Genomic DNA, 26697 nt, shown 5'->3' on the forward strand with positions numbered 1-26697 from the left:
CTTGAGGGTTGGTTTTACTCGTAGCTAGTCTCATCTGAGTGTGCCCTGAGAACGAGATATGTGCAGCTCCTATCGGGATTTGTCGGCACATTCGGGCGGCTTTGCTGGACTTGTTTTACCATTGTCGAAATGTCTTGTAACCAGGATTCCGAGCCTGATCGGGTCTTCCTAGGAGAAGGAATATCCTTCGTTGACCGTGAGAGCTTGTGATGGGCTAAGTTGGGACACCCCTGCAGGGATTTGAACTTTCGAAAGCCGTGCCTGCGGTTATGGGCAGATGGGAATTTGTTAATGTCCGGTTGTAGAAAAACTGAAGTTGATCTTAATTAAAATGCACCAACCGCGTGTGTAACCGTGATGATCTCTTCTCGGCGGAGTCCAAGAAGTGAACACGGTGTTGGAGTAATGTTTGACGTAGGTTGTTCTAGGATCACTTCTTAATCATAGTTGTTCGACCGTGCTTTTGCCTTCTCTTCTCGCTCTCTTTTGCAAATATGTTAGCCACCATATATGCTAGTCACTTGCTGCAACTCCACCTCATACCTTTGCCTTACCTATAAGCTTAAATAGTCTTGATCGCGAGGGTGTGAGATTGTTGAGTCCCCGTGACTCACAGATACTTCCAAAACCAGTTTGCAGGTGCCGTTGAACCGTGCAGGTGACGCAACCGAGCTCAAGGAGGAGCTCGATGAAGATCGTGTTCGTTATATTGTTCCGTTTCCAGTTGATCAGTAGTGGAGCCCAGTTAGGATGATCGGGGATCTGTGTAGCATTTGGGGTAGTCTTCTTTCATTTTGGTTCCGTAGTCGGACCTTGTGTCTATCTGGATGATGTAATGTTATATTCATGTATTGTGTGAAGTGGCGATTGTAAGCCAACTATGTATCTCTTTCCATTATTATTTACATGGGTTATTGTGAAGATTACCTCACTTGCGACATTGCTTTCAATGCGGTTATGCCTCTAAGTCGTGCTTCAACACGTGGGAGATATAGCCGCATCGATGGCGTTACAAGTTGGTATCAGAGCCTTACCCGACTTTAGGAGCCCCCTGCTTGATCGAATCGTTGGCATTGTTGAGTCTAGAAAAATGTTTTGAGTCATTTAGGATTATATATATCGGATAGTAGGATTCTTTTTACTCCTCAGTCCCTTCGTTGCTCTGGTGAGGCATCCTGATGTAGAGTTTTGACTCTTCTCTTCTCAAATTTCACTAAAAAAAATTAGGATCACGCGGGTATCTTGGAATCGTTCTGATGGTTTTCTGATGGGAACATTGTTCTTGGTGCCTCCTGACATTTAGGGGTTGTGGCAGTGTCCCAGGGAGTTGAGCTCCGAGGTGTTGTCGTCACAATTTTATCGTTGCAATTCTGGAATACCTGAGTTTTCGCCGATATCGAAAATCTCTTTTATGCAGTTGTTGGTGAGATAACCTCGACGCCACCCAGTACTGGGGTGGGAGTTCGGGAGTATTGCCATAACTCATATAACGGATGCTTTTCGAAGGTTGAGGTAAACGATTTCTGAAGGTTTCTTGGTTATGTGTTGAAGGATGGATACAGCTGGATGTAGGATTTGTTAGATTTGGGTGAGATATTATGCTTCCCCTGTATCCCCAACACCTGATTGCATAACCGGAAAGTTTCGGGAGTTTATAAGTGGGAATTCAAGTAGCTCTTAGGATATCTTTCCGACAGATGCATGATATGAGATTGGGGTTCGACGTCTAGTGGTCCGCCTATCCACGGTTGGTTTTACAGTGGTCTCGTTGTGTCTTAAAGAATCCTTGGCTATGCTGACTCGGGGACGCTTCGTATGTCATGTGCACTGCCTTGTACATGATGGTGTTGTACGATCGAGCCCGTGTAGGCCCCACCATGAAAACTTCGGACGAAATCTCTATCATATGTTTGTTCTGGCTTATTCTGCAAGCCAATCTTGTGTTTTGTTTTGAGTTGTGGTATTCGAGTTGCTTCGAAGTCAAAGGTGGATTCCATCCCTTTTCTAAACGGTGTTCTCATACTCAGATGTGAATACCAATCCTTCATGATAATCGATATTGTCATGTCAATCCTCTTCTCAACCGGTGTGTTTCTCTTCAAGTGGGTCCAATCATTTCAACATCCGCAAGATCAACACAAGTCTTCTCAATGTTGTTTGTTTCATCCGTCCCAAGTTGCCTTTGTTTTTCCCGCCCTCCGTCCCTTGTTTTCTTCAAGGACTCAGATTTTTCTTAATCAAGTATCCATCTTATTGATGTGAAGTCTCTCCATTCTTTTCCGTCAATGTTCTTATCCGGTGATTCTCATGAAGATTCTAACGGAGCCTCTCGTTCATCATTCATCATTCCTTTTTCTTCTACGGTGGATTCAAGTCAAGCTTTGTTGACCATATCCTTTCCTCGTTTCAAATGTCTTCTCTTGCCGGTGCACCTCATAATCATTCACCTCTCGCTATTCTTTTGTTCCGGAGTGCTGAAGATATCTCGAAGATTCGTGTTTCCACTCTGCTTTCATTCAAGCTCTTTCAAGGATGTTATCTCATTCAAGCCATCTAATTCAACCGGTGCAATCTCTCTTTTCAAGCAATCTCTTCAACGGTGTATCTTTTGAGTGGGCCCTAACCCACAGGTCTTTTCCCAGGATCTTACCCGACTCTTCTAATTTTCCCGGTGTTACCCTCAAATTCATCTTAAAGTTTGACGTAAGTATGAGTTGTCGTCAGTCATATGTCTTTCTCCAAGATCTTTCAAACTCTTTTCATCGTCGGTTCAACCTTTCTAATTTCCATTCCGGAGTGCCTCAACAACTCAAGGTGGTGTTTCTCGTCGTCATTCTCGAATTTTGAAGACCGAAGAAGAGTTTTTCCTCCAAATCTTATTCATTCTTCCAAAGATGTGAAGTTCAGGCTTGATGCCATCCTTCCATAATTGTTTTCGATTATGAGAATTCTTTTCACCCATCCGGAGCAATTCAAGAGTCTTTTCAGTTCGATTCTCCGAAGGCCATCAATTCAGGTTTATTCATTCTCAGCTCTTAGTTATCTTTCTTCAAATCTTACCGGCGCATCATTCAAGTATTCTCTAATCATCTCGGGATCTATTCGTTCTCATGGATGTAAATTCCTTCAAGTTATCTTCATTCATTTTCCAATTCTTCCTGGTGAATTGTGCCTTTGCTACGTTCATTTTTCAATCCTTAAGATGGTTCGTCAAGATTCTTCTCCCTTTGTTTATCACATCAATTTATTCGTTGTTTCAATTCTTACGGTGGTTCATTCAAGTTTTCTCTTTCTTCGTTACCTTATCAATTCTTTTGTTCTTCCTAATCCTACCGGTGGTTCGTTGAAGACCTTCCCAAGTTGCGCTATATCTATCTTCATCCTTGCTACGAGAATAAGTGGTATGCCAAATCCGTTTGCTTGTCATCAAGTTAATTGGTGAAGGATAAGCATAATGTAATTCTTATTCTTGTGTCATTCTTATGTTAATCCCTTCTTCCGGAGTTTGTTCACGATGGTTAAATTCTCGGTTCGAGATGCTCTATCTTTTCTTCCCGGAGTTCCAAGCTCTCACAATTATATCATCGCGGAGTTCCATATAAATCATTGCAAGGCTTCACCTTGTGTTTTCAACTTCTCTTTCTTTTTATCATCATTTTGTTAACGGAGTTTCTTCACGGAGGTTCTACATGATGGTTAACGAAGGATTTAATCCCTTCTCGAAGTGTTCTTTGAGCTTCTTTCCAGAGGAGTTCAATTTTTATTCATCTTGCATCCCAAAGTCCAATTCGTTCTATCTTGTCTTTTGAGGTGGTGTTATGTCATTCTTTATAATTTTTCCTTTGTGTTTCATGTTTCACAAGTTATCAAGAATGAGATATTTTAAATTCATCAATCTTGTCATTAGAGTTATCTTGGGTTATATTTCACCTAAAGCCTTCCCTAAGGATTATTGCTAATTATGGTGCTTATAAATGACCCAAGTTCTTCAGTTATCCTCTCAGTGAAATAAGTTTCTCGTCCTCTTGTTGATATCAATCCAATCTATTATTTCCGTTAGTGGCAGAATTTCACCTCATAGTTTTGAGATGATTTTTTCATAAGCCCACAACAACCTTATTCTTTTGTTGTTTAATTTTCAACAACTCCATTCAATCCTAATTTCTTAGGACGCTTTCAAATTCATTCGACGTAGAAGATGTTGTTTTCTTCTTTGTTACTTTCAGTCAGTTCTATCTTTTGTTCCGAAGGCATTGTGATGTTTCTCTCTTCAACCCATCATCTTGTTTGTCAAGATCTTGTTCAATTCCTTCCATTTACAGTCGGAGTGCTGCCCAAATTATATCATTCTTTTACCTTCTCTATCTTGTTTTAACCGGAGTGTTGTAGCTATCATTCCTCTTCTAACCGGAGTCTCATCCAAGTGCTTTCTTTTGCCAAGCTCACATTCTTTACCTTCCTGTTCCAACCGGAGGTTGTCGTAATTGATCCTTATCATTCCTTGTACATCTCGTTTCTACCGGAGCGCTTGCATGTACTTCTTGTCCATTACACCCCTTTTTTTCCTATGTCTTGCAACCTACAAGATTCTAGTAATGTTCCTTGTTCCTCTCTTCTAACGGAGTGTTTTCAACTTTGTTCATCTACGTGGTATTATTTCTTTCAATTTTTTCAACCTCGCGAGGTTCTTTGTTTTCACTCATTTGTCAAAGAAGCAACTTAGTTTCACCTCTCGTCTTCCTCTTCCGTTTTTCTCTCCGGTGCCATTCTAGATCTCGCGACGAGATCCTCTCGTAGTGGTGGAGTGTTGTAATGCCCCAAGACCGGAGCTTCAGATGCCTTCCAGGGTTTTCGAGATTCGTTGTGTGATTTGTTTCTGCTTGTTGCATTCATCTTTGCATCATGTCATCCTGCCATCATGTCATCCTGCCATCATGTCATTTCCTTTCTTAACTCAACTAAATAAATGGCATGGATCTTTGATCCATTTAAACCGAGGGAATTCACATGGTGATTCTCTTTACAACATATCCTCTCGATATTTAGAGAGCTATAGTAAGTATTCCAATTATTTGGATTTACCGCAAACACACTTGCAATTTAAAAACTCTCAGGTCTTTTCTGCTTCGAGTTGCTCCTCAAACCTTGCCATATATCCTTTCTTCATTTTTCGGAGCTCCACCAAAAATCCGAACATTTTTGGACCTTCCTAACCCTCACTTCCTTTTCGAACCATTTGGATTAAATTCAAAGGAATTTGAATTTAATCTTTCTTTCATGTCCACTCCATTTTTCTTGGATTAAGCACATTTTTGTGAGTCCGTGAAAAATTATCTGCGTGTCCAACTTCTTCCCCTAACCCCTCTTTCTTTTCTTTCTTTATCTCTGTTTTTTTCTCTTTTCTTTTAGTAGTGAGAGAGAGCCCAACTCAGCCTTGCAGCCTTGCTCTCCTCATGCCCAGCCGGCGCCCTCCCCACTGGGCCGGCCTTTTGGCCCACCTAACCTAACCCTAGGCCCGAGCGAAACCCCATCCCGATCGCTCCCTCGATCCCATCGCTCTCCCTCGCGCCGCCACAAGAGAGTTTCGCTCTCCCTCGATCCCCTCCTTCTCGTTCCCTTCCGCCGCCAGCCTCGCACGCGCTGCCCGATCTCCATCTCCATTCGCTCGCAGCGCCCTCTCCCTCGATCCCCTCCTTCCCTGCTTCGCCAAAGAGAGGAGCGAGGCACCACGCCGCCGCGCCTTCTTGCCATGGCCTCCTCCTCGCCTTGAAGCCCCGGCGCCCCTGCAGTTTCTCCTCCTCCGCCAGGCACCGCAGGCCGCCGCCCTGCACCAGCGCCGCCTCCAGCAGCCTCCTCCCCTCGCGTTCCTGCCTTGCCCCGCCATGAATGCCGCAAGACCTCGCTGCTGCCTCCCCGTCACCGGCCATGCCGCCGCACCAGCGGCCTGACCTGCCAGTGCCGCCGCCCTCCTTCCTCGCGCCCTCGCCTCCCTCTTCCTCCGTTCGGGCCAAAGCCGCCGCCGCCGGATCAGGCTGCGCTTCACCGGGGTCCTCCACTGCCGCCGGACCGGCCCTGTAGGAGCTCCTTGTCCCTCGCCGTCCGATGCTACTCCGCCCTGCCGCCTCTTGCCGAGCTACCTGTCACCTGCGTCGTCTACGTGCTGCTGCCCTACTACCTTTTTGTTGTCGTTGCCAAGGCCACTGAATCCAGGGATGCAAGACCGCCTCTGTGGAATTTCGCCAAGTACACCACCGACAAGACCAAACGAATGCTCAAACGAGTACCGAACGAAATGCCAAGACCTACGAGAACGACTTCGTGGACCGACGAGTACCACGACGACCGTTGTTCGCCAAGTACACCTTCGGATGGCCAAGTTCCTCTTCAAATGTACGACTACACGGTGTTGCGACAAGTACCACGATGCCCGGAGTCCTCGGACCGTCAAGTTTCACTACCGCCGACTAGCACGACCACCGTCGCAAAAACGAGACCATCAAGACCCGACCGACAAGTACCCCGACGACCCTGAACATCTACAATTGTGTACGACTACCGCCGCCGTGTTTTTCGACAAGACGTCATGAGCCTCTACTTCCACTACCGCTCCGATGATCGTCGATGAACGATAGGATGACTACTTCGACTACCTTCGCGTGAACCACTACTTCCCTCAACGTCCCGAGAACGTCTACTTCCCCTACACCGCATCGAACTCGAAACCCTCCGATAACACACGCTTCGAAGGTATAACCTCGAGACGGCGTCCGTGAACGAATGCTTGCGATGTTTGAGATGCTCGTGTTTGCATCGTGTCCAAATTGTCACTCGTTTCCTTGTCGCCAACTCGTGGGACACCCGGTATCCGGGAGCGCCCCACCATCTTTTGCACGCATCCGCACATTTCTCCTTTGCGTCGGTATCTCAATCGAGTTACCGGAACCGGAACACTGTCGTGGCACCGTTTTCGTTATCGTTGCCGTGGCACCCCTTTCCTTTTCCGCCACAATGACAACATGCTTCATAATGCTCTTATCAACATTTTCATTAAAATTGCATAATCTTGAACATGTCCTCCGCATCATAATAATAAAATTTAAATGTTTAACTTTGTTGTTGCACCAATTTGCTAAATGCATATGGGGATTTACCGGATTCGTTATTTGTTATATCCGGCCCCATTTAAATTGTTTAAATGGTATAGTTTTGTTATGCTTCACCTCTTGCCATGTTAACCAATATTTAATATTGTTGAGTACCTAAACAAGAGAGAACTAAATAATTGATGCGGTGCTTCGTTTTGAGCTCCACTTAACTTGTAGTTTTGTTTGTGCCCTTTGCCATGCCATGCATATTTAAACCGGACATGCATCATACTTGGTTGTGCATCATGCCATGTCTATGTGGTGGTTGTTTACTATGTTGTTTGCTTCTTTCAGGGTTACTTCTCGCGTTAGCTTCGGTTTCTTTCCGGAGTTGTGAGGATCCGTTCGACTACGTCTGTTTATCTTCTTCATGGACTCGTTCTTCTTCCTTGCGGGATTTAATGCAAGATGACCATACCCTCGAAATCACTTCTATCTTTGCTTGCTAGATGCTTGCTCTTTTGCTATGCCTATGCTGCGATACCTACCACTTGCTATATCATGCCTCCCATATTGTTAAGCCAAGCCTCTAACCCACCTTGTCCTAGCAAACCGTTGTTTGGCTATGTTACCGTTTTCCTCAGCCCCTCTTATAGCGTTGCTAGTTGCAGGTGAAGATTGGAGTTTGTTCCTTGTTGGAACATGGATATTTGTTGGGATATCACAATATCTCTTATTTATATTAATGCATCTATATACTTGGTAAAGGGTGGAAGGCTCGGCCTTATGCCTGGTGTTTTGTTCCACTCTTGCCGCCCTAGTTTCCGTCATACCGGTGTTATGTTCCTTGATTTTGCGTTCCTTACGCGGTTGGGTTATAATGGGAACCCCTTGACAGTTCGCCTTGAATAAAAGTCCTCCAGCAAGGCCCAACCTTGGTTTTACCATTTGCCACCTAGCCCTTTTCCCTTGGGTCGGCCAGCCCCCCCCCCCCTAGCCAGTGCTCCTCTGGGTGTTGGTCCGAACTGAGCTGCCTACGGAGCCACCTCGGGGAAACTTGAGGGTTGGTTTTACTCGTAGCTAGTCTCATCTGAGTGTGCCCTGAGAACGAAATATGTGCTGCTCCTATCGGGATTTGTCGGCACATTCAGGCGGCTTTGCTGGACTTGTTTTACCATTGTCGAAATGTCCTGTAACCAGGATTCCGAGCCTGATCGGGTCTTCCTGGGAGAAGGAATATCCTTCGTTGACCGTGAGAGCTTGTGATGGGCTAAGTTGGGACACCCCTGTAGGGATTTGAACTTTCGAAAGCCGTGCCCGCGGTTATGGGCAGATGGGAATTTGTTAATGTCCGGTTGTAGAAAACCTGAAGTTGATCTTAATTAAAATGCACCAACCGCGTGTGTAACCGTGATGGTCTCTTCTCGGCGGAGTCCGGGAAGTGAACACGGTGTTGGAGTAATGTTTGACGTAGGTTGTTCTAGGATCACTTCTTGATCATAGTTGTTCGATCGTGCTTTTGCCTTCTCTTCTCGCTCTCTTTTGCGAATATGTTAGCCACCATATATGCTAGTCGCTTGCTGCAACTCCACCTCATACCTTTGCCTTACCTATAAGCTTAAATAGTCTTGATCGCGAGGGTGTGAGATTGCTGAGTCCCCGTGACTCACAGATACTTCCAAAACCAGTTTGCAGGTGCCGTTGAACCGTGCAAGTGACGCAACCGAGCTCAAGGAGGAGCTCGATGAAGATCGTGTTCGTTATGTTGTTCCGTTTCCAGTTGATCAGTAGTGGAGCCCAGTTGGGACGATCGGGGATCTGTGTAGCATTTGGGGTAGTCTTCTTTCATTCTGGTTCCGTAGTCGGACCTTGTGTGTATCTGGATGATGTAATGTTATATTCATGTATTGTGTGAAGTGGCGATTGTAAGCCAACTATGTATCTCTTTCCATTATTATTTACATGGGTTGTTGTGAAGATTACCTCACTTGCGACATTGCTTTCAATGCAGTTATGCCTCTAAGTCGTGCTTCGACACGTGGGAGATATAGCCGCATCGAGGGCATTACAATGCGCCTGTAAGAGTTCTCGCCTGCCCGTGAGGCATTTTCCCAGGCCACAGCGGCAAGGGAGGACATCTCTGCTGCATTCGCGGCGCGGCGGGACATCTCTTCTGCTTTCGCGGTGCGGCCGGACCAGTCTGCTGCAGCGATGGTTTGGCGGGTCCTCCGTGTTGCTTCGGCGGCACGGCGGGACCTTTCGGCTGCTACGACCATGCGACGGGACATGTTGGCTGCTATCGCGGTGAGGCGGGACATCTCTCGTGCTCCCGCTTCCAGGCTCGCCCTCCCTGGTCGCAATCTCTCGACCCAGAACTCACGCTGGCCACGATGGACGCAAGGGAATGATGATGAATGACTTGTTTGTTTTTGACTTTTTGTGGATGAGGAGTTGATGAGGAATGTGCATTCATCTTGGAGTAGGAGTATTTATAACCGTGTAGTAATACGCTCCTAAGTGGGAAACCATTTAGGTTTTGATCGGTGTGAACAGGTTTGTAATTTGGAATGTGACGGGACGCATGCTCAAAATTTACTGACGGTTATAAGTGCGGCACTATTCCCGGAAGGCGTAACGTGGGCATGTACGCCTTCGCGGCCGCGTACATGGCGTTTGCACCATAGGGTGCACCGCAGTAGGCAATGTCAACACACGTCTTTTAATTAGAATGGGTGTGCCCATCTGGCGCACACACATTGATCTATCTAACTGTTTCAGTTTGTTGTGGCTAATCGCAAACAGTTCATCCATGTGAAGTGTATGCCATCAATCGCAGACACTTCGATCTGGCTTACTCATTTCTGTTATGTTGCCTAATCGCAAACAGTTAATCCTTCTGAAGCGTATGCCCTCAATCACACACACCTTGATCTGGCTGACCGTTTCTTTTGTGTTGCCTAATCACAAATAGTTCATCCGAGTGAACCGTATGATGTATATCGCACACACCTTCATCTGGCTGCCCGTTTCTTTTGTGTTGCCTAATCACAAACAGTTCATTCGAGTGAACCGTATGCTCTATATCGCACACGCCTTCATTAGGCTACCCGTTTCTTTTGTTCTGCCACATCGTAAATAGTTCATTAGACTGAACCGTATGCCCTGGATCGCACACGCAACTAAAATCTGAACCGTGTTTGATGCATTCTCCATCGCAAACATTTCCACCTTTTTGACGGTTTTCATACAGCACCGTTTGCGATTATGGCATCGCACATAGTTTCTCGAAGGGTCTCTAATCATAGTGTCGCGTTAGCAGCATCCTGCAGTAGTGGTGGTTATTTATTCCTATGAATGGAGCACATGGCATCTTGTACATATTCGTGAGATATGTCGCGTCAAAAAAATGCAATCACGAAAATGCTTGTAGGCTCTTCTTGCTGCACCATCCACCCAATACATGTTTCTTACACATTCCTCATCGTCTAGTCTTATCTTGTAGAAGAAATCAAGATCTTCTTTTGCTTTCTCTTCGAAGTAGGTAATCATGTCTTCTATGTCAGCCAACTTGCTCTCTCTACAGTACTTCACCTTTAGGTTTGTGATGTCTGCTGGTATGTAGGGCGTGCTACCCAGACTACCATCTTTGCTGTGGATCAGGGACAGTATCCAGACCATTCTCGATGTACTAACGTTACAATCATGTAGTAACTTTATGAATTTCTTCTCGCGAGGACTAAATCCTCTATGGGCACTCAGAAATCTTACTAGGTCAAACTTCTTTATCATATCATGGTTGTGTTCTTCGACATACTCAGTGACCACCCCCCAGGCTCCATCTGTGTTTAGCTTCATTCTGGCAGGGCATTCGGTCTTGAGAATGATGCCTCTCCTTTGTTCTGGCATGACTGGCACAACACTTTTACCCTTCTTGTTCTTTCGCGCCTTGTAGCAGCTTAGCTCACCTCTGCTGTACTCGTTAGTTTTTTTATTTTCTGATGATATTCCATGTTCACAGCGAATCCATGGAACAATGCATAGCTCTGATAGTATTTCTTGGCATCTTCAAATGAACTAAATCTCTGTCCAACATAAGGTGGTTGAGTTGGCATGAATTCTGATTGTCCCTCTTCTTCTTCCCCTTGCATTTTGTCATCAGTTTCATCATTCACTTCAGTATTGGTGGCTGTTTCATCTGTTCGAATGTTGCTTGTGCTGGTGTGCACAGGCGTGTTTGTCGTCATTGCTGCAATGATGTCAAGTTCTGACATTGATTCTGCATAGTCCGTGATAGGATGGTTGACCGACTCTTGGAATGACCCTTTTGTGTGCTCCGAGGTACCCGTAGCAGATGTCCGTGCACCGCTGTTGAACATAGTCGAAGCTCCTGTATTTTTTTAAATCAGGTACATGTGTAATCAGTATTGCTTGAATGTCATCTTCATTAAAATCAAATATGGCAACTTCATCTAATTGTTCATGGCAATTGTAGCTTATTCTACAAGGCAAAATTGTAGGTGCCCACGCATGGATGACACATTGAATTGAGGCATTGCAAATGTAATTGTTTTCATTTTTTTCATAGGTAAATAACTAGGTATGTTAGTTACATGCCTAAATTCTTGGAATGTGCATTTTTTTAAATCACGGTAACTGTAATCCATCTTTGCCTGGCAACATGCAAAGATGAAAGTATTGACAACTTCATTTGGCCAGGTATGGCAATTACAGTTGTCCAGCCATGGCAACTGCAGTTGACCTAATATGGCATCTGCAATTGTCCAGTCATGGCAACCAACATTTTTAACATCAACGTGTTTGCACGATTTATCTTGGTTCACAAATTATTTTGATTTGCCACATGTGCTACTTGAAGTTGGTGTGCTGCATCTGCATTATTGATGGCCCGCAATGGTGCAGCTTGCCACGAGACTCATGGTGATGTGGTTGTACCGTAAGAACATGTGAACATGTCAACATAAATCATAAGACGGGATACCATTTTTGTGTATACAAATAAATTTCATTTTTTTCCTGCACGCATCGTGTGGAAGTTTAGTTTTTATATCATGGCAAAAAAAATCCATCATACATGGCAACTACAGTCGACAAGCCCTGACCAAATGCAGTTGGTCATGCATGGCAACTGGAGTTGCTCAGACATGGCAACTGCGTGCAATCACATTTGGCAACGATAGTCATACTTTAATTGCCAATTGCACTTGTTCACGGAGGAAAATATAGTTGACCAAGCTTCACAGTTGCACTATTTGTTATTTTTTGTTTTGCATTAGCTACATACGCTAATGTCATCTACTTTTCATTTTTGTCACACCACGTAACCGCCTTGTCTTTTTGTAGTTTCCTTTTTCTGATACATTGTGTGCACGATCTTTTTTTTCCTCCTCACCTACATAATGTTGATGGCAGGTATCCGGTTGCCAGCTGTTGCCATGTGCTGCATGATGGTCCTGCGTTTTCTGAATTACTCGTATGTTTGCCATCCTTGCATGATGTTTTGCCACATCAATATGTTTGCATGATTTTTTCGAGTTCACTATACATTGATTTTCCACATATGCTTCTTGAAGTTGGTCTCTCACATCTCTATTACCGATACCCCCTTGGTTGCAACTTGCCCTGGTATTCCTGGTGGTGTGCTTGCGTCGTAAGAACCTGTGAACAATTTCATTGCAATACATAAGAAGAATGCCATTTTCTCATGTCCACAAACATGCCAAATTTCACCTTTTCTTCACACATGGTACCTATGTCTGCGTACTGCTGTAGTAGTGACAGCAATGGTCCTCCTAAAATGAGTTCATTGTACCCTATCGTATCCGGGGGGGGCTTGTGGCTGTCCGGAAAACCAAGGATCAGGCCCGTCTCCAGGATTCATTCTGCTTCTCCCCCTATTTTTTCACACTCATGTAGAATGTTTTTAACCACTTCATGAATGATAACGCATTATTCTTCCCATTCCAGTTTTGTTGTTCCCAAAAAACACGACAATCTTATTATATGACTGGCATAAACCCCTAGCATAGCATGTGTCAATCTTTCTACAATCTGGATGGCAACTACCATGTAGGATTGGCGGCAACTAACTACATAACATGGTGGCAACTACCAGCTAAGTTGGGTGGCAACTTTTTTACCTTCGTACTTGCCAGCCGAAAATACTCTGTTTTTGCACTGTTCCTCCCCGTACTCAACTTTTTGCTTGATCCTCTTTTTTCTTCTAAATCTTAGTGTGCCTTAACATACTTTTCGAGCATATTTTGATGGCAACCCAACTTAGTACGAACTTCTGATCACAAGCATTATGCAGATCAAAACTAGGATACAAGATGGCAACTTTATTGATTTTAGAGGGGAGAGGAGAATGGCCGGATTCATGTGTTTTTAGATCCATACGACACAAATCTAGGACGTATGTGGTCTGGTTGCCATGACCAAGTGGATCCAATCGCCATCTATGCAGGCAATCTCGAAGTGAAATTAGTAGGGGAGATAGGTTTGCGCCCTAATCCAAGATGTTTCTCACCTTTGTTTGAGTTTGTTGCCGTGTTTTTTGTTGAGGGGGCGCTAGTGATCTGATCTGGTTGCCATGGCAAATATCGAAGGAGGAGGAGGCAGGTAGGGAACGATTTGTCGATCCGGATGTTGGAGACGAATGACGGTGGTTACCCTGGCGCGCGGGTGGGGAGGGACGATGCCCGAAGGGTGGATTTGATCGTGCGGGCCGCGGGGTGGCTCGCCTGGACGTGTGGGCGATCGTGGTGCACACGGGACGTGCGGGCTGCGACGGGGGGCGCCCGGACGTGCTCGCGCGGGTGGGCCTGGATCGATGCCACACGAGGCGTGCGGCAGATACCCCTTAGGTGCCACACGTGTGGGCGTTATCGACGTCCTAATTTATTTAGCCAACGATATTGGCTAAACAATTCAGAGATGCCATGCTTTTTAGCCAACGTTAACAGAATGTTGGGCGAACCAACCTGCGGTTAGATGGTTAGAGAGACTGTGGTATTCCCAGCCCATCGGGGTAAGTCCTGGTACTTGCATTTATTCCTGGATTTATTTAGGATTTCTAGCTATGCACATTCAGTGGGAGGAGATATTCACATCGATGACGAGTTGCTTACGATGACTTCGTAAGGCTCAGTCTTTCAGAGGTGCTCATGGGGTAGGATGTGCGTGTGTGTGTTCATTGATGAGTGTATGCGCGTGTATATGAGCACTTGTTGTACTTTTTTTTTTTAAAGGATGTTGGTTGTGAATTCTCCTCACACGTCCGAAGGGACTTTCCCCAACCATCCGAAGGGACGCCTTTCCCCAACTACCCGACGACCGGGGCGGCCGCCTCTGACCAGACTCTGATGTCGCCACCCCCGACCACCGGTGTGAATCCTCCTCTAGCATTGGACTTCCCCTCCCTACGACCTTTCCCTCAAACCTTCCTACCAGTTCTTCTTCTTCTACGCCTTCGCCTTCTTCAGTAGAATCATCATCACCACAAGGGTAGGAGGCTCCGTCGCGGCCGGGGTCTGCTCCTGCGGCGAGGGACCATCGTGCACGTGCGTCGGAGTGGAAGGAAAGGGGAGGAGAGGATGGAATTGGGGGAGGAGGTGGCGCGCGCGCTGGGCACGGGCTTCGACCTCACGTCCGACTTCCGCCTGCGCTTCGCGAAGCTCCGGCGGCGGCTCGTGGACCTCAACGAGGCCGGGGCGAGGGACGTCCCCGTCCCGGGCGGGGGCGGCGCGGTGCTGCGCGGGATACCGCGCGACGTCGGCATCGACAAGGGCGACCGCATCCGCTTCCGCTCCGACGTCCTCGAGTTCAACCAGGTGCACCCCCCCGCATGTCGCCATCCGTCTCTGTTGGCTTTCCTCAGTTCCAGCTTTCTGTATGTTGCCGTGCCGTGCATCAGTTAGGGAATTCTGTGGATTAGGCGTCGTGGCCACATGCTTCTTCTCTTCTCGTATTGTTGGATCGTGTGGGTTTTGTCCTCGCGAAATATGCTTTCAACGATCGGAGGTTGCGACCTGTACCTGTACCAATCGTGCCTTTTTCTTTTGACGGAACTACGGCGCCCGGCCTGCCTGAACCCTTCATTGTTAGTGTTCGCACACGAACACGTCACGTGTACCCTCGACGCCGGGGATGATGCACCGCAGCTCACGTCGAAGGAGTCTCATCGAAAGCGCGATTCGCAAGTCAACCGTCGAGAGCTTTTGAGGACCCGAAACCCCACACTCCCGGGAGAGACCCCGTCGGGGAGTGCGGCGGCTATGGGCTGCCCTAGGTCGGTCCAACCGCCCCTAGAGCCTCGGAATTCGCAGCTCTCCAACACGAAGAACGAGGAAGCAAGAACAGGGGAGAGACAAAACGTAGATGAAAAAGTAGTAGATGTGTTTTTTGCGATTGTGTGTTGTTCAATCGGCCGTCACCTCTCATCTATTTATGAGGCGGCTGGACTTCCCGTACAAGAAAAAAACTAAAAATTCCGTCCAAAACATCAAAAACCCTAACTTAACTCAGACAGGAATCTTTGGTAATTTCCCGGACCAACTCGGTCTCACCGATTGGTTCATTTCGGTCCCACCGAGTGAACTTTGCCAATTCTCTGTATCCTTCTGTAATTTCCCGGATCAACTCGGTGTCACCGATTGGTTTCCTTCGGTCCTACCGAGTCAACATTGCCAACTCTCTGGTAAATTTTCGGACCAACTCGGTCTCACCGATCAAATCAACTTGGTCGGTCCGAAATGACTCTGCAGTTTCTGTTTCTGACCTTGTTTTGCCTCCCCAGGTTGCATACGACCTCGGATTAAGATGATTTTTATATCAAAATCTACCGTTTCATCGAGACGCACAACTTTCATGTTGAAACGTTTTCTATCAGAGGCCATCTTGATTAAGTTTTATGCCTTTCTTTACTCTGGTGTCAACATGAGCATCTCTGAACTTGTCATAACTTTTGAGTCCGAGCTCCGTTTTAGACCATCTTCATATCCATCTTGATCTTCTCGAAGAGAGACATTCCAAGGTGACTTCCAATCATAAGTTTGAATTGGTCTTTATATAACCTATGCTAATTTTATGAATGTGCCAATTTTGAGCGTCAACACATGTCCCCCTGTTTTTCGGCATAGCTAGTATGCCGAAAAATAACTTGTACCATGTTGGTTCTAAGGACGATGTCAACACTCCATCGGCCATTCTGCATCTTCTTAGGGTGATAAGTATATATCGGCCATTGCTTGTTTGAACCTCTTGATGCAAACTTGGGTGAAAAACTTCTCAACTTCTATAACAATCCGGTGATAAGGTTCCATAGATCAAAACCATCATCCGAACCATATCGTTCATCCTTTTGCTAGAATTTTGCAGATAATCAAGAATGAACTCCCTCTAATCCTTTCTTTCACCTGCATACAAATTTCATTAGTGGCCGAAGCAATGGGCTTTGGTTCGGCCTTACCTATGTCGGTGAGATCAAGCATCGGCTATTGATAGATGTGCAATACACCATGATCTACATGGTAGCCGAATGCTTGTTGCGCCAACTCATTTGCTCTTCAATTTTCATGTCTAGATATATGAGAAATATTAAAGCAACCCAAGGTAAATTTTATATCTAGAGATACCTCAAGGTAAACTATTAGTGATTTGTCAAAATATTGATGACCCTTGGATATTTGTTGCACTACTCATAACGAATCACCCAAAGCCTCAATGTGGGTAGCACCTATGGCACCCAAAAGATCCAAACCGAATAACATTGCATATTCGGCTTTGATTATTGTGCAAAAAAATATTTTAAGTGGCATGAGGCTTCACAAAATAGTACCATAAGGATATATATAAACAACACCAACACCTTGGCCATTGTTATGAATTCAACCATCAAAATATAATCTCCATAGTACTAAAAAGACAAGGCTAATATCAATATTATGCATGTCATAAATCCGATGGTCGATAATAAAACAACAATGATTTGGCCTCTCATATTCGTAGGCCGAATCATATATATTAAATCAAAGCATAAACCCACTCAATTTCTATGAATCGGTCTATGCAACATATTTTGAATGGCACCGGTCATAATGTTTCATCTCCATGCAAGCATAATATAAGTATATGTATAGATTTCCATGAACATGTACCTTGTCTTGCTCTCCAACCAAACTAAGGACGATGTTAGAATGGTACACCGGCCATGCTTTGTCATATTCTTAGGGCGATAAATAAATATCGGCCACCTCCATAAGGTTCATGTAGAATTCATCCACCAAAGCATGTATAGCCGAAATAAACAAATGAAATAGCAAATCAAGTATTTCGGCTCTTTGGATCAACAACAAACTTGTAGCTAATCAAATGTATAGTGATTTGGTAATACCCTCTCATGATATAGAAGATTATGTTGCATCCATGGATGAAAATAAATCCATGGAGGGTAATTGATCATACCTAGGGATGAGTTCCATGGCAAAGACATCAATGGCATGGTTGAAGAAAATGGATGATGTGCTAACCGAAGATTTCGATGTTGTGATGCACTCCTTCGACTTAATTGTTTGTTGCTTCCATCCTTCTCTCTCTCTTCACTTTTATTGTACTTCTTGTAATGGAAGCTTGCACATAATTCTCATTTTGGTCACTTCCTTTCGGAATCCATGCCATATTCCTTTCTCAAGTTCTTGTGCATTAAGTTTTTGCAATTTCTTCTTTTGCCAATATGCCGAGTGGGCACCCCGATTGTGATTTTGTTTGAAGCAATGGCAACTCTTGTTTTACCTTGTGCACTCTCAACTTCTTCTCTTCAGATTTGGCACCTGATTGACTTGCCTCATCGCCTTTAGTAGCCAATGTCAACACTTTAATTGGCTCTTTTTCATTTGAGATCAAATCTGAAGTAGCACTCTTACGGCCATCTTTTTTAACACGGTAAACTTGCTTGACCACCTCTTTCTTGTTTCTTGAGCTCCGGACCAATTCCTTGTGATCGAAATGGTCTTTGACATGTGATTGTTCATCAAATGTTGATTTTTGAAGAGCTGCATAATGTTGGTGAGATTGTCCAAAATAAGATGGGTAATGTGTCCTTGTATCATACCTGTCCCATGATGGATATGGATTTACATGAGCATAGGGAGGTATCCACGACATCGGCATCGGCGGCCCAAAGTAAGGATATGAATATGCTGCATTGAGATTCTCACTTTGCCAATGCTGACCCTCATATTTGCGCTTTGGGGGTGACCTTGGTTTCTTTGAATGATTTGGCCGATAAGCATGCTTCTCTTCACTCTTCTTTTGATATTTATCCAATAGTTCAGAGAAGGTGATTTTTGATCTTCACTTGTGCTTATTTCGGCCTTTGTTTTATTTTGGTTTGCTTTCATCGATCATTGGATTTGCTTGCTGCCCCCCAGTCCTTGGCGTCTCCATTGTAGCTTCCATGGAATTCTCGCCCTTAAGATTATGTTCATTATGCTCTTCAACAACTTCTTTACATGAAAGATTGATCCCATGCATGATTGATAAAGCTAGGGCTAGCCGATACATTATGCTCATTAGATGATCTAGCAACAACATACGCATTATTTGCATCTACATATGTGAATTGGGTATTCATATTACCTTTGTAGATTGCAAACCCTAGATGACGATCTCTTCATAGCAAGAACGGGCCGGAGACCGTTCAAAGCTTCGTCCCCAGCGGAGTCGCCGAAAAGTGTGTTGGCACACGAACACGTCACGTGTACCCTCGACGCCGGGGGTGATGCACCGCAGCTCACATCGAAGGAGTCTCACCGGAAGCGCGATTCGCAAGTCGACCGGCGAGAGCTTTTGAGGACCCGAAACCCCACACTCCCGGGAGAGACCCCGTCGGGGAGTGCGGCGGCTATGGGCTGCCCTAGGTCGGTCCAACCGCCCCTAGAGCCTCGGAATTCGCAGCTCTCCAACACGAAGAACGACGAAGAACGAGGAAGCAAGAACGGGGGAGAGACAAAACGTAGATGAAAAAGTAGTAGATGTGTTTTTTGCGATTGTGTGTTGTTCAATCGGCCGTCACCTCTCATCTATTTTGAGGCGGCTGGACTTCCCGTACAAGAAAAGGACTAAAAATTCCGTCCAAAACATCAAAAACCCTAACTTAACTCGGACAGGAATCTTTGGTAATTTCCCGGACCAACTCGGTCTCACCGATTGGTTCATTTCGGTCCCACCGAGTGAACTTTGCCAACTCTCTGTATCCTTCTGTAATTTCCCGGATCAACTCGGTCTCACCGATTGGTTTGCTTCGGTCCTACCGAGTCAACATTGCCAACTCTCTGGTAAATTTTCGGACCAACTCGGTCTCACCGATCAAATCAACTCGGTCGGTCCGAAATGACTCTGCAGTTTCTGTTTCTGACCTTGTTTTGCCTCCCCAGGTTGCATACGACCTCGGATTAAGATGATCTTTATATCAAAATCTACCGTTTCATCGAGACGCACAACTTTCATGTTGAAATGTTTTCCATCAGATGCCATCTTGATTAAGTTTTATGCCTTTCTTTACTCTGGTGTCAACATGAGCATCTCTGAACTTGTCATAACTTTTGAGTCCGAGCTCCGTTTTAGACCATCTTCATATCCATCTTGATCTTCTCGAAGAGAGACATTCCAAGGTGACTTTCAATCATAAGTTTGAATTGGTCTTTATATAACCTATGCTAATTTTATGAATGTGCCAATTTTGAGCATCAACAGTTAGTAAAACGCCAGTGCTGCACGTTAGGCGGAAATCAGTGGGCTAGCGCCGTCGGATCTGCCACATGTGGCCGTTTGGATCAGCTGGAGAACATCAAGGCAGCCCCCGCGTCATCGCAACATCCCTGCTGTTGTGATCGCCATCGCAATATCCCCGCTATTGTGGTTGTCACCATCGCAACATCCCCTCTGTTGCAGTCCTTGCTGCCGTTGACGCACCGTCAACCTGTTGCAGTGTCGCGGGCCTCGCGGCCGTTGCATTCGGCAGTGCGCAGCATTGTCCCTATTGCAGTTGTCACAATGTTGCCACCGTTGCATTCGCCTCTGCACAGCATCATCCATGTCGCACTACGCCACCGCAACATCACAGATGTCGTGGTTGTCGCCATGCAACTTTGCCGGCGTTGCAGAAGCGCGTCGCCATTGCTGAATCATGTGGAGATTTGGACCTTTCGAAGCATGGGGAGCCCGCAGCAGCAGTGCCCCCGGCGCCTTGCTGCACCTCGCCGTCACCCCCGCAGCCGTGGTGGCTGTCGCCCCTTCACGCAGCAGCGTCGCCAGTGCGCAGTTCGTGGCGAGCCCATGGCGTTGCAGCAGCAAGCCGTCTGCTTGTCCAGTTCGTTAGGGCCGCAGTGCCATGTCTCAATTGCGAGGAGCAGCGCTGGATGGGGAGGGAGACTGTGAGGGGGATGGGGAAATCGCTCGATTCGGAAGAGGAAAGGAGATAAGGAAGGAGAGGGGACAGGTGCGGGGCTCACATGACGCGTGTTGCACGCGTGAGCCAGCCGACGCGTGAGTGTAAGCAGTCGGCGGATTGTGAGCATTCCCTTAATAAAAAGCACTGTATGTAGCGGGATAAAGATACATCAGGTAAAGAGGAAGGAGAACAGAAAATCTTTGCACAAGATGGTACAACATAATGCTCCAGTCCATAATTATTAAAATCCTCTCCTTCTCGCAGCGATTAGATCATAGCATCTGAGCATCTCCTAGTCTATGACGTGAAGCCCTTCCAATTCTTGGCGATAGACCATTGCATTTCACTGTTTCCAAATACTCCGAAGGACAGTCAAACGGACCTTGTTTTTGCGGTTGTCGCCCCAAATCTGTTGTATTGTCAGGATCATCTGTACATAAAATTAGGGTTGCCCCTAGAGATTGAAGAAGCTCACATTGTACTAACATATGTGCAGTTGTTTCTGGAGATAGACAAAAAAGGGCAGCAATCCGAATGAGCAATTCCACGTCGAAACCTGCGCTCATTTGTAAATAACCTGTTTTTGAATGCCAGCCAAAGGAATATGGTGCATTTATTAGGCGCATAGTTCTTCCAAACCGCCATGGCCCATGAGTCAATTGGCCTGTTTGCAAAGGCTGCGGCATATGCCAATCTCGTGGAGAGAGGCTTCCCATCTAGTCTTCCTATGCGGGTGTCTTCCACCCGCGAATTCAAGGTTATGGTGGCCATCGAGCGCAACAAGGTAAGCCCATTCTTGGCAGTGGAGGAGATCTTAGGTTGTAAGCCGAGGATCAACAAAGAGGAGTTGAGCACTCTAGTGACAGAATCATTGAGCCTCTTATAGTGAGAAAACAACATTGAGAAGCGTGGAGTGGGAGTGTCTCCGAAGATCCAAAGGTCGAGCCAGAATGAGGTAGCCCATTGCCAATCATGACTTCAGTTACCTGGCGAAAGAACCTCAGACAACAGTATCTAGGTGATTTGAGTCCCCGAGTTTTCTGGAGTTGGTCCAACTGTTCATAGAAGTGAACCGAACTTCTGAAGTAGAAGAACCAGGCCAGTCAGTTTTAGCAAGTTTTTTAAAGAGGAGGCAAATATTATGAGTATGAAGGAATTTGAACCCTAGACCACCTTTTGCGAACGGATACATCCCGTCCCAAGCAACCTTGCATTGCCCACCATTAACGTGGTCCTGACCTGTCTAGAAAAAGCTTGTCAAAAGCTTGAATAGTGTTGATAGGAAGGAGAAGCGCTGACATCGCATGTGTAGGTACTGCCCTAAGAGCCGCACGCAGAAGAATCACCCTACGATCAATCGAGAGAAGACTTCTATGCCAACCTGCCAGCCGTTTATCTTCCTTGTAGATCAAAGGGTGGAAGGCCGAGATCTTAAGTTTGGAGGTTGACAGAGGCAACAAGGTGAAACCGAGCCGCCCGAAGTAGATGCCAAAGATATGGCCAAGTCATGGTAAACCTGTATAGGAACAAAGCTACTCTTGTCAAAGTTAATATAGAGACCGGTTACTTTGGAGAACGCAAGTAGGATAGATTTGAGGTGTCGGACTCCTGGCACGCCTTGAGGATAATAAGTGTGTCATCTGTGAATTGAAAATTGAATGACTGGGCATGTGAGAGAATCATCCAGCGGGTGTGAGAGAAGATTATAAGAGCTAGCTTCAAGAAACGCCCTTTGGAGTACGTCGGCGACAATAATAGAAATAAAGGGAGATAGAGGGTCGCCCTGGCGAAGGCCACGACGATACTTGATCCAGGGGCCTGGTTTACCATTTAGTAAAACTACAGATTGACTCGAGGAGTTTAGGTTTGAGATCCAGCGGCACCAACGCTCCGGGAAACCTTTGGCCTTTAGAACTTCGATCAGAGCATGCCAAGACACCAAATCGACAGCTTTCCGACTATGACATGATTGGATAGTATCCGTGGCATAGATAAATTTTTCCGAAATGCTTTTACCCTTAACAAAAGCCGTTTGGTCTTGGTGGACCTGCTGCATAGTGAATGGTTGAACATGATTAACTAAGCATTTGGAACCTAGTTTCATAGTTCAATTTTGTGGAGACACCGGCCTGAAGTTGTCAGAGTGAATGGCTCCCTGTTTATTAGGAATGAGAGCTATAAAAGCTTTTAATACGTTTAAGATCTGCCTGGTGTGAAAAGAGGTCGGACATGACATGAAGCTGATCATGTTTGACAAGGTCCCAATTGGATTGTTGAACGCTGGACCAAACCCATCCAGGCCTGGGCTAGACTTGACGTCCACCGAATCGAGAGAAGAGTCGATTTCATTTTGGGTGAAAGGGGCAACAAGGGATTGAGCCTGGGGGTGAGAACCAAATTTCGAAGCAAGGGGTAACATTAAAAGAGAAGCAGTTAGACGAACTGGTACCCACTAAGTTTTTGTAAAAAAATGTGAAGGTTAGCTTGCTTTGCGGAGTGAGGGCATGTTATGTTCCTGTTGCTTCATATTACCATTTTGTTTGTGTCACGAAGATATTTTCTCTGGAACCGCCATAAGTATGCTGCTTAAGTCATCCAGTCAGTCTTAAGAAGTGGCGGAATTTCAGTTTTTTTTGTTCCTTCACCCACATCTTATCTTTCCCACCAACAATGGTTTTACCGTCTTGAAATACTTTTATTCGTATGTCTGTTGCGTACAGGCTACCACTGTTTGTCCAGTTGGATCAGTTGGATTTTTATTACCAAGATGGCAGGAGCGTTGCTTTTTCCTGAAGAGAAAGAGTTTATATATGCAAGAAATAATCTTGTTTTGAGGGCAGCAGGAGCTCAGATCCCTGCCCACATAGAACTACTTAGTTACTGATTAATACTCCCTCCGTTTGTTTTTTGTTTTGCGCGTAAGATGAAACATGGATACCAAGGAGCGCCGACAAAGGGTGTTGCTAGATGATTTTGCCCCTGAGCTTACACTAGATGCGCCAATAAATTCACATGATTCCTCGCTCTCCACATTCTCCTCCCACCACGCGCGCCTCTGCACTCTGCATATGTCCGCATGCTCCTGCTGCTTAGGCCCACGCGATCCTCTCAGCCTATTAGGAGCATACATGCATAATCGTGCATCAGATAGGAGCAGTTTGCCCAAAAAATTTCATTCGGAATGGAACTCTGAGGAAGATGTAGAACGCCAATTTTCTATTCCCCACGAAATTGTACTCATGGGAAGAGAAAAAAGGAGTGCCAACAAACTAAGCATCCGTCTATAAAATCCATTTTCATTACTGGAGCCAAAAAGCAGCTGCCGACTTCTCTACTCTAGCACCAACAAAACTTAACTAGAGTTAATAAAAGCGCTGTTTATCGAGAAAAATAATGATTCATATGTTGGTGAAAATCTAATTTTCCTTTTTACCCCTGTGGGCAAAAATCTGAAATTCTTGGTTCTCCAACAAATATTTTTTCTTCTTACCCTTTTTGATTTAAACTAGAGCCATATCAGTTATTGATATGCCTTGGTCAAAAACTGCAGTGACTTGTATGACCATGATGAATGCAGCTATTGCTCTCTTCTGGAAACTGGATCATTTTGTAGTTAATCACATTCTGGTTTTCTTGACAGATGTCGGAATTACTTAATCAGAAATCCTCAGTCCAAGGGAAAGTTCCTTCAGGCTATTTCAATGCACTTTTTGATTTAATGGGAGCTTGGTTGACAGATGCCAAAGAGATTAAGTATCTTGCTTTTGACGGCTATTTCATTTCGTTGTTCAACTTGAACCTAAAAGCTTCTCCGTTGGTTCTTTGCGATGAAGTCAAAAAGGCTGTTCCATCCAAGTGGGATCCTGTAGCATTATCTTGGTAATAAAACACACTGTTAACTCAGTCCCATAACTCTGTTTTATATTGTCTAATTAACTTATTTTCCATCAATTAACCATACATATTCATCTGACTGGAAATTCTATGAAACAGATCACCTACTTCACCCATACGATACCTTACATGTACCCAAATAAATATCAAAATAACTTATTTTTCATCAATTAACTAGATATATTCATCTGACTGGAAATTCTATGAAAAACATCACCTACCTCACCCAAACGGCACCTTACATGTACCGAAATAAATATCAAACTAGAAAAGATACATGATCTAATTTCTCATCTTTTGATTTTTCTCAGGTTTATCAGAACTTATGGGACACACATAATTGTTGAAATGGCAGTTGGAGGTCAGGATGTCATATGTGTTAAACAAAGTCATTCTTCAACTATTTCATCTGCTGAACTAAAGTTACATCTGGAAGATCTTGGCGATTTTCTATTCTCCGATGGGAAAAACCTCTCCCCCATACATCGTAAGACCAAGGATGGCAAGAGCAAGGTATACATAGTCCTACCCTGAGCCGGTGAGCCCATGTTTCTGTATATCGCTTGAAATTTAGCTAACTTGAGTCATATCATTATAGGTGCCTGATGTTTTTGTCAGGATAGTGCAGCAGCCTAATAACCTACATCTTTCCAGTTACTCAGAATCATCAACCAAAGATGTAAGTTTTTCCTACCTTACTGTGCCAATCGGCTCTAAAGTTCTCTGTATGCTTAAACATAACTTTTTGTCCAAATAGGGCCTGACAATTACATGTTCGAAAAGGGGTGGAGATGTACATATACCCAGTCACTCCAAGTGGTTACCAACAGTTCCGAAGAATCCTGACGCTATAATGTTCAAATTTGTTCCCATTACCTCTCTTCTTACTGGCATTCCTGGTAGTGGTTACCTCAGCCATGCCATCAATTTATATCTTCGCTGTAAGTCCTGGAGGCATTTTTCTTCTTCTTAAACTCTTGTTGCATTTTGCCAAGCAAACTCTGAACAGTGTTAACTTTAATGGATTGTCTAGCTCAAGCATGATATTTGGTTAAGTTAATTCTTAAAGTTGACTTACCTCTCAGATAAACCCGATCTTGACGACTTACAACATTTCTTGGAGTTTCAAGTGCCTTTGCAATGGGCACCTGTGTTCAATGTGCTTGTCCTTGGGCCCCAGAAGAGAAAAGGCTCTTACCCTTCCTTGCAGTTCAGATTCCTTGGCCCCAAACTTCGAGTTAACACTTCTCAGGTACCAGATTGTTTGTTTCCATAGTTGGTTTTTTTAGGTAGAGTCTTAATTCCCAGTTATCTGCTGAGAAAGATTAGATTGAAGTACTACTATTACTTTCCAACAAAGCTGAGCTTCCATCTATTAATTAACAATTGTATTTTTGTTCCAGGTATCTAGCGCCCAGAAACCTGTAGTCGGTCTTCGGTTATATCTTGAGGGTAGGAAGTGCAATCAGTTGGCCATCCATGTCCAGCACCTCTCTAGTGTCCCAAGCATGCTTGGAGACTCGATGGCATCTTCGATGTCTGAGTGGCGTGAGTCGGAAGATACAGACCCAGGGTACATTGAGGCTATCCAGTGGAATAGTTACTCATGCATTTCTACATCTGTTGTGAAGTACAACCCCGAGTGGAGTAAGAGAGTTTCTGGTGGAGTTTTCATCGTCACTGGTGCCCAGCTCTTCACAAAGGGAACCTGGGCAAGGAAGGTGCTCCATCTGCGGCTCCTCTACACACATATCCCAAAGTGCACCATACATAAATCTGAGTGGACCCGAGCACCAGCAGCATCTCAAAAGGGAAGCTTTTTTACAACAATAAGCACAACTCTAAGCTCTCCTTTCATGCATCGCAACGCACAGCCTGCCCAGAAGCATGAGCCGGCGCAGCTGAACTCAGGTGTTTACCCTGATGGTCCACCTGTTCCGCTTCAGTCGAGGAAGCTCCTGAAGTTTGTTGACATGTCGGAGGTGGTGAAGGGGGCACATGATGTCCCTGGGCATTGGCTAGTGACAGCTGCGAAGCTTGTGAAGGAAGCTGGCAAAATTGGATTGCATGTGAAATTTGCCCTGCTCAACTATGATGATACAGAACAACCGCATGGAAGTATCATGAGCTACCACTGTAAATAGGACAGGTGATTGTTGATCTTTGTACTCCATGCAGTATCATGAGCTACCATGGAGTAGATGGCAGGATTTTGGAAGCAACGTTAGGATACGAGATTGTTAGAGTTTT

General features: G+C 45.2%; 1 protein-coding gene across 2 annotated transcripts; it reads left to right on the forward strand.

Moving 5' to 3' along the window:
* Window positions 1–14429: 14429 nt before the first annotated feature.
* On the forward strand, window positions 14430–26691 carry LOC119316703 (MACPF domain-containing protein At1g14780-like). Of its 2 annotated transcripts, none has more exons than XM_037591066.1 (7): window positions 14430–14935; window positions 24194–24432; window positions 24759–24960; window positions 25046–25126; window positions 25205–25388; window positions 25533–25699; window positions 25851–26691. In XM_037591066.1, the coding sequence occupies exons 1-7, from the start codon at window positions 14699–14701 to the stop codon at window positions 26589–26591; spliced, it is 1851 nt and encodes a 616-aa protein (XP_037446963.1). In that variant the 5' UTR covers window positions 14430–14698; the 3' UTR covers window positions 26592–26691. The 2 variants fall into 2 exon arrangements, with proteins under 2 accessions (XP_037446963.1, XP_037446964.1); XM_037591067.1 differs by lacking the exon at window positions 14430–14935 and adding an exon at window positions 18173–18284.
* Window positions 26692–26697: the final 6 nt, after the last annotated feature.

The sequence above is a fragment of the Triticum dicoccoides genome, chromosome 6A, assembly GCF_002162155.2.
Source record: "Triticum dicoccoides isolate Atlit2015 ecotype Zavitan chromosome 6A, WEW_v2.0, whole genome shotgun sequence".
In the NCBI taxonomy this organism is placed as follows: Eukaryota; Viridiplantae; Streptophyta; class Magnoliopsida; order Poales; family Poaceae; genus Triticum; species Triticum dicoccoides.